The sequence below is a fragment of the Pristiophorus japonicus genome, chromosome 24 (genome assembly GCF_044704955.1).
Source record: "Pristiophorus japonicus isolate sPriJap1 chromosome 24, sPriJap1.hap1, whole genome shotgun sequence".
Lineage (NCBI taxonomy): Eukaryota > Metazoa > Chordata > Chondrichthyes > Pristiophoridae > Pristiophorus > Pristiophorus japonicus.
In genome coordinates, this window is record NC_092000.1 from 7247704 (window position 1) to 7266262 (window position 18559).

Below are 18559 nucleotides of genomic sequence, written 5' to 3' on the forward strand. Positions count from 1 at the left end.
ACACCAGCCACCACACGGGCTTGACAGAGCTAGGTCTTGGTCCGGTGGCGAGGGTTAACCAGGACGACTGGAGACCTGCTCTGCTGCACGGACCCAGTGCGCACACATATCGCACAGTGTGGGCTGGGCCCGTGCTGCCCCTGGGCCCTCGCCTCTCCTGGGCCCCAAACCCTCGCCTCTCCTGGGCCCCAAACCCTCGCCTCTCCTGGGCCCCAAACCCTCGCCTCTCCTGGGCCCCAAACCCTCGCCTCTCCTGGGCCCCAAACCCTCGCCTCTCCTGGGCCCCAAACCCTCGCCTCTCCTGGGCCCCGATCTCTCGCCGCTCCTCTGCCCTGATCAAAAATGGAGCAGTCAGTAACGGGACATCAATTAGTCTCCTCTTATCTTGGAGACATCAAATATCGACACGCTGTTATTTGAAATATCAACTTATTAAACCAAAGCCTAGTTGAAGGGTTATCTGCAGAAACAAACGCCAACTCAGAGTGAACACGATTCAGTCGGGATGTGAACAGCAGCAGCCATGATCTTATTGAATGGCGGAGCAGGCTCGAGGGGCTAGATGGCCTACTCCTGTTCCTAATTCTTATGTAATAACAGCGAGCTCACACTGGGGAGAGGCCGTTCACTTGCTCCACGTGGGGGAAGGAATTCACTCACACTTCCAGCCTGCTGATACCACCAGCGTGTTCACAAGTGACCGCAGGGGTTGGATTCTGCTGTTAAGGTACAACACACCAGAATGAGGGGCGCATCGCAGCACCCAGTCAGAGCACCCGAGAGCTGTTCCCAGTAACAATGACAATTGCCGAGGGTCCCACCTTCACAACAAGTTAGTAATATTCGGCGCCCCACCCACCAAGTCGCTTCACAGAGAGCGAAGTCCCGACTGGACAGGCTGGTGAAAGTAAGGGGAGAGGTGACGAGACAGAGGGCTCCAGGGAAGGAATCCCAGAATGCGGGGCCCGTTGAAGGTGGCATGGAGGGTCAGCACGATCCAACGATTGTGGAGTTTGGAAGAAAATTCTTCATCCAATGGAACTTGCTCCCATTGCAAAGCCTCGATGTAATGTTGTCATTGGCATACTGGAAAGATAACTGCGCTGCTGATCAGATGAATATGACCTGGAGACTACTGCCCTCCCTCACAATCCGCTTCAAGTCGGGGTTACCAACCCCTCCAGGATTGGCCCTCGAGTCTCCAGGAATTGACGGTTAATCTCCAGGACACTGCTGGGCGCAACACCCGGGGAGATGAAATCACAGGGGGCGTCACAACTCTGTGTTTTGTTCAACAAAACAGTTCTTTGAACACTTTTGTTGATTGGTTATACAAATATTGGACGTGCCATGGGGCGAAGAGGCTGTTTGGCCGAGAGTCAAGATTCATCCTATCGGGTAACGAAGAGTCTGCTCGCTTTCCGATTGGTCGTGGGAAGGCGGGGCGTAGTGAGGATGGACATGTCGGGCGACCAATGGCGGGAGGTCATGTGATGAGACCTCCAGGAAAATGCATCCAATCCGAGTTGGCGAGACCATCGTTAAGTCACCCTGCAAACACACATCGCACCAACCCTCCCTCCCGACCCGCTGGGGAAGTCCGTTCAATCGCGGCGCATCTCAATGCAGACCATTCAATTGTGAAGAGATGGGTTGGACTGGGCAAGGGAATCGGAGTCAAGCCTACCCTTGTATCCTGCGTCTCTGATTCGCCTCGCTCCGCCGGCCCAAATCTCCGGTTCCACTGGTCCTCGTAGTCTTTATCAAAGTAATCATAGTCGTTCACATCATACTCCCGGATTTCGTACTCCTGGTGTTCATTCGTGAAGGGCCCTTCTGATTCTTCAATCAGCTCCTCCTGCATCCTCTGCAACACAACGAGAGAGGTTAACTTAATGACAACACTCCCAGCCTGTCACAAGCCGGGTTCCGTGCCACCTTCAGCCTATTCGAGCTCACCTTAGCCCAATATCCAGCCATCCCCCACTCCCTCTCCCTCTCGCCCCCATCCCCCTCTCCCTCTCGCCCCCATCCCCCACTCCCTCCCGCCCCCTCCCCCATCACCGGGTTATGATATCGGCTTATTCCCTTACTTTTTCCTTGGCTGTTTTGTCAATGGTCTTCCTGGCCTCAACCAACCTTCCGATTAACCCATTTGAGCTGGTGGTCACTCTCTGCCGAGTGAAATACTTCCAGATTGCCCGGTCTGAACTCAACATTCCTCACCCAGTGCTCCCTTCATCCTGTCAGCCAGTGTCTCAGTGGGCAGCACTCTCGGCTCTGAGTCAGAAGGTCGTGGGTTCAAGTCCCACTGCAGAGACTTGAGCACATAAATCCAGGCTGACACTCCCAGTGCAGTGCTGAGGGAGCGCTGCACTGTCGGAGGGGCAGTACCGAGGGAGCGCCACACTGCCGGAGGTGCCGTCTTTCGGATGAGGCGTTAAACCGAGGCCCTGCCTGCCCTCTCAGGTGGATGCAAAAGATCCCACGGCACTATTTCGAAGAAGAGCAGGGGAGTTCTCCCCGGTGTCCTGGGGCCAATATTTATCCCTTAATCAACATCACTAAAAAAAAACAGATTATCTGGTCATTATCACATTGCGGTGTGTGGGAGCTTGCTGTGTGCAAATTGGCTGCCGCGTTTCCCACATTACAACAGTGACTACACTCCAAAAGTATTTCATTGGCTGTAAAGCGCTTTGAGACATCCGGTGGTCGTGAAAGGCGCTATAGAAATGCAAGTCTTTCTTTCAACCCAACAAGCCGGATACATTATCCTTGCTCTCCCCGTTACCTCGCCTCACAGCCTCCGTGGCTAAGACAGAGATCGATAGACTTATGGATACTAAAGGACCCAAGTAGTGCTGGGAAAGTGGAGTTGAGGTCGAAGATCAGCCATGATCTTATTGAATGGCGGAGCAGGCTCGAGGGGCCGAATGGTCTCCTCCTGCTCCTATTTCTTACGTTCTTATACAAGAGACTTCCCGGTGCCTTTATTTAATCTGCACTCTACTGTTCAGCACACTTTGGACTAAACTCCTAGCTGTTATTTTAAGATGCGTGTTAGCTCACTTATGGAAAGGGATTAATAGATGTATGAAAACAGCACAGACAGCAATTTAGCACATTCGCCGAGCCTATGTGCTAAAAATCTATCGAGGGAACTGCTGCTTCCTCTCGCGTCTTTTGACCCAGTTTAAAGTTACAGCACTCCCGAGGGCGAATTCCTCTGTAAAAAAAAAAAAATACCTGGGATAACGTGGCAGATTTTCTGGCCCAGCTTCCAGTGGCTCGAAAAGCCTCGAAGGCAAGAAATCATATACAGCTCATTGCAAAATTCCTGAAAAGTCAACGTTCCTGATAAGGGAATAATAATCCACAGAGAACGGATGATTCATGGAACAGGAATGGGCTGCTCATCTGGGAATGGCCCAGAAGCATTAGTCAAGGAGCTGATGTTTACTGCAAATGCAATTAAGCTTCTTCTAACTAGTCCCTCGCACACAAACCCCCTGCAGAGTTGCTGAGCCCTGCTGGAAGCGCAGCATCTGGACTGGAAACCTGACTCGAATCGGGAGGTAAGCAAGAACCAGCGCTTGATTGGATCGTCCTCCCAACGATGGGCCGAATGGCCTCCCCTCTGTGCTGTATCATTCTGTGCTTCTACCTGGCACACCTCTTCCCCTTCTCAGGGCTTCATGGCCAATGAACTACTTTCCTGAAGTTCCGTCACTGGGACGCAGGCAAACGTGGCCGCCAATCTGCGCACAGGAAGATCCCACAGGTCACAAATGCGATAAGTGAATGGGGGAGCAGCCTCGAGGGGCCGTATGGCCCACTCCTGCCCTCAATTCTTATGTTAACATAAGAACATAAGAAATAGGAGCAGGAGTAGGCCATACGGCCCCTCGAGCCTGCTCCGCCATTTAATAAGATCATGGTTGATCCGATCATGGACTCAGCTCCACTTCCCTGCCCACTCCCCATAACCCCTTATTCCCTTATCGTTTAAGAAACTGTCTATTTCTGTCTTAAATTTATTCAATGTCCCAGCTTCCACAGCTCTCTGAGGCAGCGAATTCCACAGACTTACAACCCTCAGAGAGAAGAAATTCCTCCTCATCTCAGTTTTAAATGGGTGGCCCCTTATTCTAAGATCATGCCCCCTAGTTCTAGTCTCCCCCATCAGTGGAAACATCCTCTCTGCATCCACCTTGTCAAGCCCCCTCATAATCTGATACGTTTCGATAAGATCACCTCTCATTCTTCTGAATTCTAATGAATAGAGGCCCAACCTCCTCAACATTTCCTCATAAGTCAACCCCCCTCATCTCCGGAATCAACCGACTGAACCTTCTCTGAACTGCCTCCAAAGCAAGTATATCCTTTCTAACTATGGAAACCAAAACTTATGTTGTGTACCCCTTGGGTGTAGAGGCCCAAATAGACAGCCAACTACAACAGTGGTTACCTCGTGATCCGTAACATTCTCTTCCACAACACCAGTGACGGTGGCGTTGTGGATGGCAGACTCCAAGTCCGTGTAATACTCCGGACCAAGGTAATAATCGTAGACGTTCCCCACTTCTTCTGCCGGGATCAGCTCAGCGGCCTAGACAAAGACGGGCATGGAAAAGCAAGGTGGGTGTTAGACATCAGCCAATCAGAAGGACCGGCCCGTAACGGCCAACTCTGGCTGTGACTTCGGGTGACCTGAACAGGAATGAGGCCTCCTCCACGTGAGCCGGCCAGATATCTGATCGACCAATCAACAAAGGCACTGCGTCAGAGTCTCAGTTCAACACGCCACGCAACACGAGGACGTATTTTGGATCCACGGGCTCGGGAAGGCCTCAGGGCTGGGGGGGGTGCCAAGCACTAGGTCTCGGGGGAGCACAGGATACTTGGCAAGAAAGTTACGCCAGGCTGCTGTTGCCCACCTCTTAGGGGGCCAGCTTCAGAACAGTAATGCTGAACGCCTTTACAACGATTGCCTGCTTATCAATGAAAACATGGCGTGTGGTACGATGACACAAGTGATTTAAGAAGAGGGAGGGTTCAAGCATTTCAAAATGCATTTTTGCTGTTGCAAGCACAGCGGAGTCCTGCGTAGCTCTGGCTCTCTCTCTCTCCTCAACATATATAGTCCTCGCCTCCCACCGGGAGATTAGGCCAGGCGGCCTACGGAACCTTCAAACAATGGCGGCCAGCTAAAGACCACCTGGGTCCATCGAGCCTGCCCCAGGACATGTTCCCGAGACTTCGGTCGACATTGCCTCTCGAGCCAGACCTGTAAGGAATGATCCGGTGCGGCATGGAGTAGTTTGGGCTTCCAGTTTGTCTGACTTCCCTGGTGGGTTTAAACCCTGCCCGAGGGAGACTTGAACAGTGCAGTGTTTGGAGGAGGCACACCATTGGGGGGGAGTGGGGGCGGGGGAATAGTCCAACCTAGTCTAATCAACCCAACATCCGGCCTCCTCCAGGCTTCAAAGCCAATGGGAGGTTCCTCCACGGTTGTTCTTACCTGGTCAGATACCTTGAGAGGGGAAATAAATCATTCAAGTCACAAAACAAACCTTAGAAATGACGGCAATAGAAGCACGTGACAAAGCTCAAGAGACTCAGAATAAAGCGTGATGTTAAACTCTGGCAACTCGGTGATTAAAAAAAGCTGGATTATTCAGTTACTGCTGTGAAGCCACATTCCAATTATCAGCAACATCTCAGTACGGCATTAATCCGGTTGCAACAAATAAGCTCTTCAAGCCCCATTCAGATTGCATCAGAACTGTCGGGGGAGGGGAGACACGAGGGGGGGGTGGGGGAGGGTTGGGCGGGTGGGGGAGGGGAGGGCGGGGAGACACGAGGGGGGGGTGGGGGAGGGGAGGGCGGGTGGGGAGACGCGGGGGGGGGAAGGGAGGGTAGGGCGGGTGGGGAGACGCAAGGGGGGGGGGAAAAGGGAGGGCAGGTGGGGAGACGCGAGGGGGGGTGGGGGAGGGGAGGGCGGGTGGGGAGACGCGAGGGGGGGTGGGGGAAGGGAGGGCGGGTGGGGAGACGCGAGGGGGGGTGGGGGAAGGGAGGGCGGGTGGGGAGACGCAAGGGGGGGGAAGGGAGGGCGGATGGGGAGACGCGAGGGGGGGGTGGGGGAAGGGAGGGCGGGTGGGGAGACGCAAGTGGGGGGGTGGAGGAAGGGAGGGCGGGTGGGGAGACGCGAGGGGGGGTGGGGGAGGGGAGGGCGGGTGGGGAGACGCGAGGGGGGGTGGGGGAGGGGAGACGCGACGCGAGGCGGGGGGTGGGGGAAGGGAGGGCGGGTGGGGAGACGCGAGGGGGGGTGGAGTGGAGGAACGGAGGGCGGGTGGGGAGACGCGAGGGGCGTGTGGGGGAAGGGAGGGCGGGTGGGGAGACGCGAGGGGGGGTGGGGGAGGGCGGGTGGGGAGACGCGAGGGAGGGTGGGGGAGGGCGGGTGGGGAGACGCGAGGGGGGGGTGGGGGAATGTTGCCACAATCTTACCACGTCCACAATTGCCCAAGGGGTGGGGGCTCCTATCCCAGGGTTGCGAGATATTCTCTGCTGTCGATGAGAACTTACTTCCATCTTTCCCCAGAGAAGCCCTCCATGGGGCAAGATCGCCACCATGAGCCACGGTGGGAATGCACCAAACGCGCTTTCTGACGCCATTGGATTTCTGTCCCTACGTCGGCCAGTTCTGGTATCCGCTGATTTACCTGCACGCAATTTCAGTGTCCTAAACCCATGTGCAATGTATGCACCTGTGAGTATGCTCACAGGTTGGTGGAGCTGTTGAGTTGGGAGTGGCTTAACCAGTCATGTGATGTTCACAAGACTCAATAAAACCCCGGCCTGTTGGGTTCGGGGGATCCACAATGGGGCAGGTGGTTGTGAGCCTGGTGGATGAACTGGTAATGTGCAGGGTGATTGTTAAACCTTTTGCTAATAAACCAACTAGTTCTTAATAGCAATGTGTTGCTGTGAATTCTTAAGCAAAGAACCCATGAAGCAAATACATTACACCACGATACCTCCACATTCGAAATCTGGAACTCTCTTTCCCCCAAAAAGCTGGGGGTAGGCGGTGTCAAATGAAAACTTCAAGACCCAGATCGCTAGATTTTTCAAGGGATAGGGAATGGAAGGCGGGTGAATGAGATACAGATCAGCCACGATCTCACTGAATGGCGGTCTCCTGTTCCGATGTTCCTTTGGGTAGCTGGCAAGTTCGGAGATGTTTAGGATAGGGGTTCCCGGCAAGTGCATCGGTACTTGCGGAGAAAGAACTTGGGAGGCAGGGGGAGCTGAGGGATAGAACACTGATCTTTGTCTGTCATAACTCTCAGCATTTGGTTTACAAAATCCTTGAGGTAGCCCCATTCAGGTACTGTCTGGGCCTGGAGTGACAAACCCTGTGTTTAAGGAAACTCTTTAAGTGATTGAATATCTAGAATGAACTGGTGTAGGAAACCTACACATTTGAATAATCCAATCACGAGTTGGACAATCAGTTGGACTCTTCAGTAAAGAAAACACTATGGAAGCCACTATCAGAAGCCACAAGTTGATGATTTGCTGCCTCAGATTAAGGTTCATGAATTAAGTCCTACAGTAACAAACTGGTTATTAACAAACTGACGACTGCACATATTCACTGGTGATTTTTTTCCCCTCTCTTTTCTATTTTATCCGGTACAGTGGCATAGTGGTTACGTTACTGGACTAGAAAATTAGGCTGGTGTTTAATTTGTTGATATTTCAAATAACAGTGTCGATATTTGATGTCTCCAAGATAAGAGGAGACTATTTGATGTCTTTTTACTGACTGCTCCATTTATGATCAGGGCAGAGGAGCAGAGAGAGATCGGGGCCCAGGAGAGGCGAGGGCCCAGGGGCAGCACGGGCCCAGCCCACACTGTGCGATATGTGAGCGCACTGGGCCCGTGCAGCAGAGCTGGTCTCCAGTCGTCCTGGTTAACCCTTGCCACTGGACCAAGGCCTCGCTCTGTCAAGCCCGTGTGGTGGCTGGTGTGCAACGGCCACCCCACGTTAAAAAAATCCACCCACAGGCATCTTCCACCCTTCAGGATGTAGTTCGGGATCCGGAATATTAGGTCCTTCATTGAAACACCTGTGAACTCATCCCTTTTTGGTGTGGAAGCAAGTCATCCTCGATACCAGGGACCATCTAATACCAAACTACACTAGAAATCTAGAGGCCTCGACTAATGATCTGGGAGACATTGGTTCAAATCCCACCAGGACAGCTGGGGAATTTAAATTCAGTTAATTAAATAAATCTGGAATAAAAAGCTATTGTCAATAATGGTGACCATGAAACTATCCGATTGTCGTAAAAACCCAACTGGTTCATAATGTCCTTTTGGGAAGGAAATCTGCCGCCCTTACCCGGTCTGGGCCTATAGAAACATAGAAAATAGGTGCAGGAGTCGGCCATTCAGCCCTTCGAGCCTGCACCACCATTCAATATGATCATGGCTGATCATGCAACTTCTATATGTGACTCCAGACCCACAGCAATGTGGTTGACTCTTAACTGACCCTCTGAAATGGCCCAACGAGACACGCAGTTTGTACCAAAACCGCTACGACGAAGTCAGCACTGTGGGAGCACCTTCACCACACGGACTGCAGCGGTTCAAGAAGGCGGCTCACCCACCATCTTCTCAAGGGGCAGTTAGGGGATGGGCAATAAATGCTGAGCTTTGCCGACGCGCCCACATCCCGTGAACGAATAGAATACAAAAAAAATATCAACTCAACATCCCATGACAAGACTGATAAAACGGTGTCCCGGGACGTCAGCGGTGGGAATGTAATATGAACAGGGCTTTGGAGAGTTTAGCAAGCCTGTGTTAAGTTAGCAGAATCATACGCGTCAGTCATCAAAGCTCTGACATTGCCCGACGTGGGAGCTCGATTGGGTTTTCTCCGTCGTCTAACCTGGTCCCCAACCCCAACTGTCTCTATCTGTTGCCGTGCAGCACGATCTTTCTTCCTCTGTTGTCGCTCTTTTCTCGATTTCTTTGACTTGCCCCTGCCCTTCTTTTTAGATCGTTTGCGATCCTTCTTCCGTTTTTTGTTGCGAGGGCGGGCGACAGCTCTCTGTAAAAAGCAGCGGGAGAGAGAGAGAGGGAGAGAGAGAAAGAGACTGAAGCTGAGGAGACGCAAGAGGGAGAGAAAAGGTAGGGTGGGGGGCAGGAGAAGAAAAGGCAGGGGATAGACGAGACCGGATTCTTTCACCATTGGGGATGTTCCGCCTCCGCTGTACATTGGCCTTAAGCTCATCGGCGGACCTGGGGTTGGAAATCGGAAGCAGCGAGAGAGCGCAATGATTCTTTTCTGCAGGGTATCCAGGGCAAGACTGGCCTTCCATCTCCCCCAGGAGTCTTTAAACCCCAGGTAGGCCCATCACAGAACTGTTCCGGCACAGGAGGGGGGACTGGACAGGTTAGATGCAGGAGGATTGTTCCCGATGTTGGGGAAGTCCAGAACCAGAGGACCCAGTCCAAGGATAAGGGGTAGGCCATTTAGGACCGAGATCAGGAGAAACTTCTTCACTCAGAGAGTTGTGAACCTGTGGAATTCCCTGCCGCAGAAAGTTGCTGATGCCAGTTCATTGGATATATTCAAGAGGGAGTTAGATATGGCCCTTACGGCTAAAGGGATCAAGGGGTATGGAGAGAAAGCAGGAAAGAGGTACTGAGGGAATGATCAGCCATGTTCATATTGAATGGTGGTGCAGGCTCGAAGGGCCGAATGGCCTACTCCTGCACCTATTTTCTATGTTTCTATTCGGCCCATCGAGCCCGTGCCGGCTCTCTGCAAGAGCACTTCAGCCAGTCCCACTCCCCCGCCCTTTCCCCGTAACCCTGCACATTCTTTGTCCTTCAGGCACTTATCCAACTCCCTTTTGAAAGCCACGATTGAGTCTGCCTCCACCACCCTCTCAGGCAGCGCATTCCAGATCCTAACCACTCGCTGCGGGAAAAATAATTTTTCTTATGTCACCTTTGATTCTTCTGCCAATCGCCTTAAATCTGTGTCCTCTGGTTCCCGACCCTTCCACCAATGGGAACAGTTTCTCTCTATCTGATCTGGCCAGACCCCTCATGGTTTTGAACCCCTCGATCAAATCTCCTCTCGACCTTCTCTGCTCCAAGGAGAACAACCCCAGCCTCTCCAATCTATCCACATGGAGAGGATTGACCAGAAATTAAAGATTAATGTCCCGAGAACTGATGAGAGCAACTCGGATGAAAATCATAAGGGGCATTCGTTAAGACGTTTCTCTTCCCGCTATTTTCTTTCAACTTTCATTTATTAGTTAGAAAAATATTGGAGATAGGATGTGGGGGGGGAGAAAGATTATTCAACCAAGCGGGGCGGTTGGAGATGGGAGGTCATGTGCTGGAACCTCCAGGAATTCGTCCAATCAGAATTGGCAAAAAGAGAAACATAGAAAATAGGTGCAGGAGTAGACCATTCGGCCCTTCGAGCCTGCACCGCCATTCAATATGATCATGGCTGATCATGCAACTTCAGTACCCCATTCCTGCATTCTCTCCATACCCCTTGATCCCTTTAGCCGTAAGGACCACATCTAACTCCGTTTCTAAAGGGACAATTTGCCTGACACATTCCACAGCGACAAAAGGACCCACTGCTGTAACCACAACAATGCCTTGGAATTTGCCAGGCTGCTGAGCTAAACGGTCAGACTCAATTGGCTGTTTACCCAGGCGCCCTGCGTCAACAAAACTGCTCTGTAGAATCGGCAGAGTGTGAAACACAGAAGCAAACAAGAGTGTACTACTAGCCAGGCCCTTCTACATTACGAATGGGGTTGGGGAGGTTTTAACCACACTTGTGCACTGCCAATCAACTGTTGGAAGGTCAATAGATGGAGGTGAAAAGGTCAAAGAGGTCAGTTTTGAGGAGCGACCTTGCAGGAGGAGAGAGATGCGGAGGTTTACAGAGATGGGGGAGATTGCAGAGCTAGGGGAGGGGCGAGGGCCATGGAGGAATTTGAACACAAAGGATGATCATTTTAAATTGGAGGCCTTGCCAGACCGGGAGCCTATATTGGTCAGCGAGCACAGGGGGTAATGGGTGAGCGGGACTTGGTGCGAGTTAGGACACAGGGCAGCGAGCACAGCGGGTGATGGGTGAGCGGGACTTGCTGCGAGTTAGGACACGGGGCAGCGAGCACAGGGGGTGATGGGTGAGCGGTACTCGGTGCGAGTTAGGACACGGGGCAGCGAGCACAGCAGGTGATGGGTGAGCGGGACTTGCTGCGAGTTAGGACACGGAGCAGCAAGCACAGGAGGTGATGGGTGAGCGGGACTCGGTGTGAGTTAGGACACGGGGCAGCGAGCACAGGGGGTGATGGGTGAGTGGGACTTGCTGCGAGTTAGGACATGGGGCAGCCGAGTTTTGGACGAGTTGAAGTTTATGGAGGTGGGAGGCCGGCCAGAGGATCATTGGAGCAGTGCAATAATGGTTACCCCTGCACCGTTGGAGGCAACTTGATAAGGAGATGGGTTGATGGGAAGTCATGGACTAGACGTAGAGAAAGAAATGTTAGAGGAATCTAAGTAGCCCAAATAAGGTGAACATCGAGAGCTCGATTGAGAGGAATGATGAGATAATAAGAGGAAGATTTGGAGCTCAGAATGTTAAGAGTGAATGATGGACTGAATAGGACGGACTTGCCCAGTTGGGCTAACTTTGCCCTTTGACCTGTGCAGAATTTCTGGTTCATTGCGTTGGCGTTTTGTTGGCTCATCGAAGCCTCATATTTAACATGGCCTCCTGTGAATGAAATGCATGTTACATCCAGCAAAAAAACTGGAACATTCAGTGAGAGTCAGGGGTCAACACGCAGGCTTCCCATTGGCTGTACACCCCATCAAACTGGGGGGCACGCTCGGAATCGAATCCCGCTCCCAATTACTGGGAGACGGCACATGGATTGGCCCCGCTCACTGGCACATCAGACCAACATCGGCTCCCCGGGGGAGCCACCAGCAATCACGGGTGCTGCTTTCGCAAGTTTGCTTATCCCAGATTGCACGTGGGGCCTGGGGCCAAGCGACGATGACCTACCCCACGTGCAGGCTTCACGTTGCAATTGTAGGCCGGGCTCCCCCCCCCGCACAATGGTGTGACCGAGGCCCGATTGAAACGGAGAAGATTCTGAGGGGGGCTGGACAGGGTAGATGCTGAGAGGATGTTTCTCCTAGTGGGCGAATCTAGAACTAGGGGGCATAGTCTCAGAATAAGGGGTCGCCCATTTAAGACGGAGATAAGGAGGGATTTCTACTCGTGAATCTTTGGAATTCTCTACCCGAGAGAGCTGTGGAGGCTGGGTTTCAGAGGGACGTGATCGGGGCTCAGGGGGGGCGCGAATTCGGGGCCCAGAAGAGGCGAGGGCCCAGGGGCAGCACGGGCGATATGTGTGCGCTCTGGGTCCGTGCAGCAGAGCTGGTCTCCAGTCGTCCTGGTTAACCCTCGCCACTGGACCAAGACCTAGCTCTGTCAAGCCCGTGTGGTGGCTGGTGTGCAACGGTCACCCCACGTTAAAAAAATCCACCCACAGGCATCTTCCAACCTTCAGGATGTAGTTCGGGATCCGGAATATTAGGTCCTTCATTGAAACACCTGTGAACTTGTTTTGATGTGGAAGCAAGTCATCCTCGATTCGAGGGACTGCCGATAATGATGATAGTTAAGGTGGAGAGAGATGGATTGTTGAGCGATAAGGGAGAGAAGGGTAGCGGGCGGGGAAGTGGAGCTGAGGCCAAGATCAGATCAGCCAAGATCTTACTTCTTATCTGCATTTTAAAGGAAAGTCTCCTTTGCTTTCCACTCTTGGCTCGTGTGAAATGAAACACTGGCGCTTGAAGTAAGGGAGTGTGATACGATATTCACTGCGCCACAGAGCAGCGGGCAGCTCAGGAACAAACTATGTTGTGGGTGCGCAATGCCACCGGGACTCTGAAGGTTGAGCTATTCTCCAAGCTCACCAACTTCTCCAGGATTGGCCCTGGAGACTCCAGGAATTGAAGATTAACCCCCAGGACACCGCTGGGAGCAACACCCAGGGGAAACATCATCGGCACGGGATGGGAGGGGGGGGGGGGGGCAATAAATAACACGGCAGTTTTGTTCTCCCATTCTCTTTGAACACTTTCAACTATTGTTCTAAAAGTATTGGAGGTGGGCGGGGGAAGGGGGAGGCCAAGAGTCAAGAGTCATCCAACCAAATAACAAAGAGTCTGATTAGTTCCCAATTGGCTGTGGGAGGTGGATCCCAGTGATGGACAGGTCGGGCGGCCAATGGCGGTAGCATGTGGGGGAGGGGGCGGTTGGAGACCAGAGGTCACGTGATGAAACTTCCAGGGACACATCCAAACAGAGTTGCCGACCCGCTAGGCCATAAAAATTCGTATTCAAGCGGGTAGGACAGATCTATTTCCCTCAGTGGAGGGGTCAACAACCAGGGGGCATAGATTTAAGGTAGTTGGTGGGGAGGTTTAGAGGGGATTTGAGGGAAATTTCTTCACCCAGAGGGTGGTGGGGGTCCGGGGTGGAACTCACTGCCTGAAAGGGTGGTAGAGGCAGAAACCCTCACCACATTTAAAAAGTACTTGGATGTGCACCTGAAGTGCTGTAACCTGCAGGGCTACGGACCCAGAGCTGGAAAGTGGGATTAGGCTGGGTAGCTCTTTGTCGGCCAGCACGGACACGATGGGCCGAATGGCCTCCTTCCGTGCTGTAAATTATGATGATTCTAAGCGCACTGGTGACACTATTTATCGGATATTGGCAGCATTCCATCGCTGAACAGCCTTGTAAAAGCGAGCCAGGTCTGGGTCAACTCGGGCCCTGTCGGGGTCAAGGCCCAAGCACCTCCGCTCTCCCAACGAGTAAACACTCAGGAAAACCACGTCAGGCCTCAAACTTAAACAGCAACTTGACGCCGGGCCGTGGAGTGGTGCCGAAGGCTCTCCTGTATCCGATTCTCCAGTAAAAGATTAAACACAGGCCAGCTGCCCACCCTGCCTCCTTACCGGGGAGAGAGGGAGAGAGAGAGAGAGAGAATATAAACCAGCAAGGCCACAGGCAAAGAACTGAACAATGCAACACTGCCCCTTCCCCCCGGCTGGGTCGGGATCAGGGTCGGGGGGGTGGGGGAGGGTCACCCTCTCCAGTTGGCACGTGGGCGACAGCGTGAGGTCACCCCTCATAGCTTCTTGTGTGTTTAACTTTCGATGACCCCCCCCCGCCCTCCCTCCGCGCTAAATACCACCCTCCTAGTGTGTTGGGGGCGGCAGACAGGTCATTATTGCACACTCGAAGCAGAGGGAGCTTATCAGCCGGTGCATGGGGGGGTGGGGGGGGGGGGAGGGGGTAGAACACGGGCGAGGGGAGGGGGGAGAACACGGGCGAGGGGAGGGGGGAGAACACGGGCGAGGGGAGGGGGGAGAACACGGGCGAGGGGAGGGGGGAGAACACGGGCGAGGGGAGGGGGGAGAACACGGGCGAGGGGAGGGGGGAGAACACGGGCGAGGGGAGGGGGGGGAACACGGGCGAGGGGAGGGGGGGGAACACGGGCGAGGGGAGGGGGGGGAACACGAGCGAGGGGGGGGGGAACACGAGCGAGGGGAGGTGGGGAACACGAGCGAGGGGGGGGAACACGGGCGAGGGGAGGTGGGGAACACGAGCGAGGGGGGGGGGAACACGAGCGAGGGGAGGTGGGGAACACGGGCGAGGGGGGGGGAACACGAGCGAGGGGAGGTGGGGAACACGAGCGAGGGGAGGGGGGAACACGAGCGAGGGGAGGGGGGGGAACACGAGCGAGGGGAGGTGGGGAACACGAGCGAGGGGAGGTGGGGAACACGAGCGAGGGGAGGTGGGGAACACGAGCGAGGGGAGGTGGGGAACACGAGCGAGGGGAGGTGGGGAACACGAGCGAGGGGAGGGGGGAACACGAGCGAGGGGAGGGGGGAACACGAGCGAGGGGAGGGGGGGGAACACGAGCGAGGGGAGGTGGGTAACACGAGCGAGGGGAGGTGGGGAACACGAGCGAGGGGAGGTGGGGAACACGAGCGAGGGGAGGGGGGAACACGGGCGAGGGGAGGGGGGAGAACACGGGCGAGGGGAGGTGGGGAACACGAGCGAGGGGAGGGGGGAACACGAGCGAGGGGAGGTGGGGAACACGAGCGAGGGGAGGTGGGGAACAAAGCGCTCAATAAGGGAGAGCTCCCACACTGGGAGCGGGCAGTGGGGACAGCGAGAGACGTACTCGGGAGATGGTTCCTTGGTGTTTTGGGTTTCCAGTTTTAGCGTTTGGAGGCCCTGCTGCTTCTCCTGATAGAGTTACAGTTTACACTGGCTGTGATCCAGCATTGATCTCGACTCCAGCAAGCACCAGCTGAAGGAAGGCTGGTTTGGTTATGCTGGCATGGCAGCAGTGCCCACTGGCCGACGCCACCTGGATTGGGAACGGAAGCAGAAAGGGATTAGCCAGACGGGGCGATGCGAGGCCGCGCACCCACCTCTTCATGGTAGACGGGCTCCGGAGTCCGCAGGGCGTAAGGCAGCAGGGCATGGCAGTCGGGAATATACCGCTGGCAGTAGGTGTAGGCGTCCCTCGGGTCGGCCGACATCAACAGCTGCTGGATATCACCCTGCGCGAAGGGGAGCACAAGGCACACGGTCACGACACAAGCCGACGAGGTCACCGGACGCACGTGCGCGCGCACCACGCTCGAGTCCACAACGCTGCAGCCACCGCGGAACCACTGCAAGACGCACTTCGCTTACAGTTCAATAACCAGCGGTCCAACCTTCCATTGCAATCTGACCCGTCACAGTTGGAACAAGCAACAAGCTGCAGGCGAGTTGCGATGCTTACCGAAATGTTGCATTCTAGACCCGGTCGCATAGCTCTCTTGTTCGCACTAACCCCCATGTGTGTCAGCTGTGGCTCAGAAGGTTGTGGGTTCGAGTCCCATTCCAGAGACTTGAGCACATAAATCTAGGCGGACACTCCCAGTGCAGCACTGAGGGAGCGCCGCACTGTCGGAGGGGCAACGCTGAGGGAGCGCCGCACTGTCGGAGGGGCAACGCTGAGGGAGCGCGGCACTGTCGGAGGGGCAACGCTGAGGGAGCGCCGCACTGTCGGAGGGGCAGTACTGAGGGAGTGCCGCACTGTCGGAGGGGCAACGCTGAGGGAGCGCCGCACTGTCGGAGGGGCAGTACTGAGGGAGCGCCGCACTGTCGGAGGGGCAGTATTGAGGGAGCACCGCACAGTCGGAGGGGCAGTACTGAGGGAGCGCCGCACTGTCGGAGGGGCAGTATTGAGGGAGCGCCGCACTGTCGGAGGGGCAGTACTGAGGGAGTGCCGCACTGTCGGAGGGGCAACGCTGAGGGAGCGCCGCACTGTCGGAGGGGCAGTACTGAGGGAGTGCCGCACTGTCGGAGGGGCAACGCTGAGGGAGCGCCGCACTGTCGGAGGGGCAGTACTGAGGGAGTGCCGCACTGTCGGAGGGGCAGTGCTGAGGGAGCGTCGCACTGTCGGAGGGGCAGTGCTGAGGGAGCGCCGCACCGTCGGAGGGGCAGTACTGAGGGAGCGCTGCACTGTCGGAGGGGCAGCACTGAGGAAGTGCCGCACTGTCGGAGGGGCAGTACTGAGGGAGCGCCGCACTGTCGGAGGGCCAGTCTTTCAGATGAGACGTTAAACCGAGGCCCCGTCTGCTCTCTCAGGTGGATGTAAATAATCCCACGGCACTATTTCGAAGAAGAGCAGGGGAGTTCTCCCCGGTGTCCTGGGGCCAATATTTATCCCTCAACCAACATCAATAAAACAGATTATCTGGGTCATTATCACGTTGGTGTTTGTGGGAGCTTGCTGTGCGCAAATTGGCTGCCGCGGTTCCCACATTACAACAGTGACTACACTCCACTTTATTGGCTGTAAAGCGCTTTGAGACGTCTGGTGGTCATGAAAGGCGCTATTTAAATGTAAGAATTTATCAGCTCAAATTGCTCCCGGCTCTACCGTCAGCAGCAGACCCTGACCAGGACTGCATCCCTCTGCTCATGGCCCAGGTTTGGAAGCATAAGGCCCTTTGTTGTACTGCTGGTGCTCTGTGAAACGCAACTGGACATTCGATGCACATCCCAGACACCCAGCCTGACGATTCCCTGAAATGTGAGGTTTGTTTAAAAAATTCAGCCCAAGAACATTTTCAGCAATTAATGCAAACATTCTGAAGGGAGTCAAAACCGACAAGAGCAAAGTACAGTCCCAAGAAAACATCTGCAAGACCAACAATAACAAATGCCTTTATATAGCACCGGTAATCCATAGGAGAGAAATACTTGCTTTGGAGGCAGTTCAGAGAAGGTTCACTGATTCCTGAGATGAAGGGGTTACATAGAAATGTAGAAAATAGGAGCAGTAGTAGGCCATTCGGCCCATCGAGTCTGCACCGCCATTCAATATGATCATGGCTGATCCTCTATCTCAACACCATATTCCCGCTTTCTCCCCATACCCCTTGACGCCCTTTGAGTCTAGAAATCTATCTATCTCCCTCTTAAATATATTCAGTGACTTGGTCTCCACAGCCTTCTGTGGTAGAGAATTCCACAGGTTCACCACCCTCTGAGTGAAAACATTTCTCCTCATCTCGCTCCTAAATTTCCTACCCCGTATCCTGAGACTGTGACCCCTGGTTCTCGGCTCCCCAGCCCCGGGGAAACATCCTCCCTGCAGCTACCCTGTCAATCCCTGTAAGAATTTTGTATGTTTCAATGAGATCACCTCTCATTCTTCTAAACTCTAGAGAATATAGGCTTGAGTTAACCTCCTCTGTCAATATGGGTGAAGGGGTAGGGGTGAAGGGTGGACTATTTGCTCACGAGGAGAGTCAATGCCAACTGGGACTGGTTGGGCCGAATGGCCTGTTTTTGATTTATTCGTTCCTGGGATGTGGGCATCGCTGGCGAGGCCAACATTTATTGCCCGTCCCTAAGTGTAAGTGAAAGACCATACTTGCTTTACTGAACACATTCTGCTGAAGGAGCGAGAAAACCTGTTCTGAACATGGAAATTATGCTCTACTATATTTTCATCGGTGTCCATCCAAGATCTTTCTGCCCACCATATTAATGGCAGTATTAACCTGTTGATTTTAAATAAGTGTTCATCTCCAAAGGAAATGCTTTTTTACTGGAATATCAACACTGCAGAACTCCCGGTCTAACCTGTTAAATGGTTTCATTATTAATCGGGGAACCGTGATTTATTCGACAGATCTCCCAAACCCGCTGCCACCTAGAAGGACAAGGGCAGCAGGCGCATGGGAACATCACCACCTCCACGTTCCCCTCCCAGTCACACACCATCCTGACTGGGAAATATATCGGCCGTTCCTTCATCGTCGCTGGGTCACAATCCTGGAACTTCCTCCCCAACAGCACTGTGGGAGCACCTTCACCACACGGACTGCAGCGG

The 18559-nt window shown here is 54.1% G+C and overlaps 1 protein-coding gene across 1 annotated transcript in view; it reads right to left on the reverse strand.

The window, feature by feature from the left end:
- Positions 1-18559, reverse strand: part of LOC139238017 (collagen alpha-1(XI) chain-like) — a 294478-nt gene that overhangs the window by 181170 nt on the left and 94749 nt on the right. The window contains exons 5-8 of the mRNA XM_070867414.1: positions 15594-15725; positions 8974-9135; positions 4472-4612; positions 1688-1867 (exon numbers count right to left, since the gene is read on the reverse strand). Coding sequence (XP_070723515.1) covers positions 1688-1867; positions 4472-4612; positions 8974-9135; positions 15594-15725 — 615 coding nt within the window. The remainder of the gene's footprint in view (positions 1-1687; positions 1868-4471; positions 4613-8973; positions 9136-15593; positions 15726-18559) is intronic.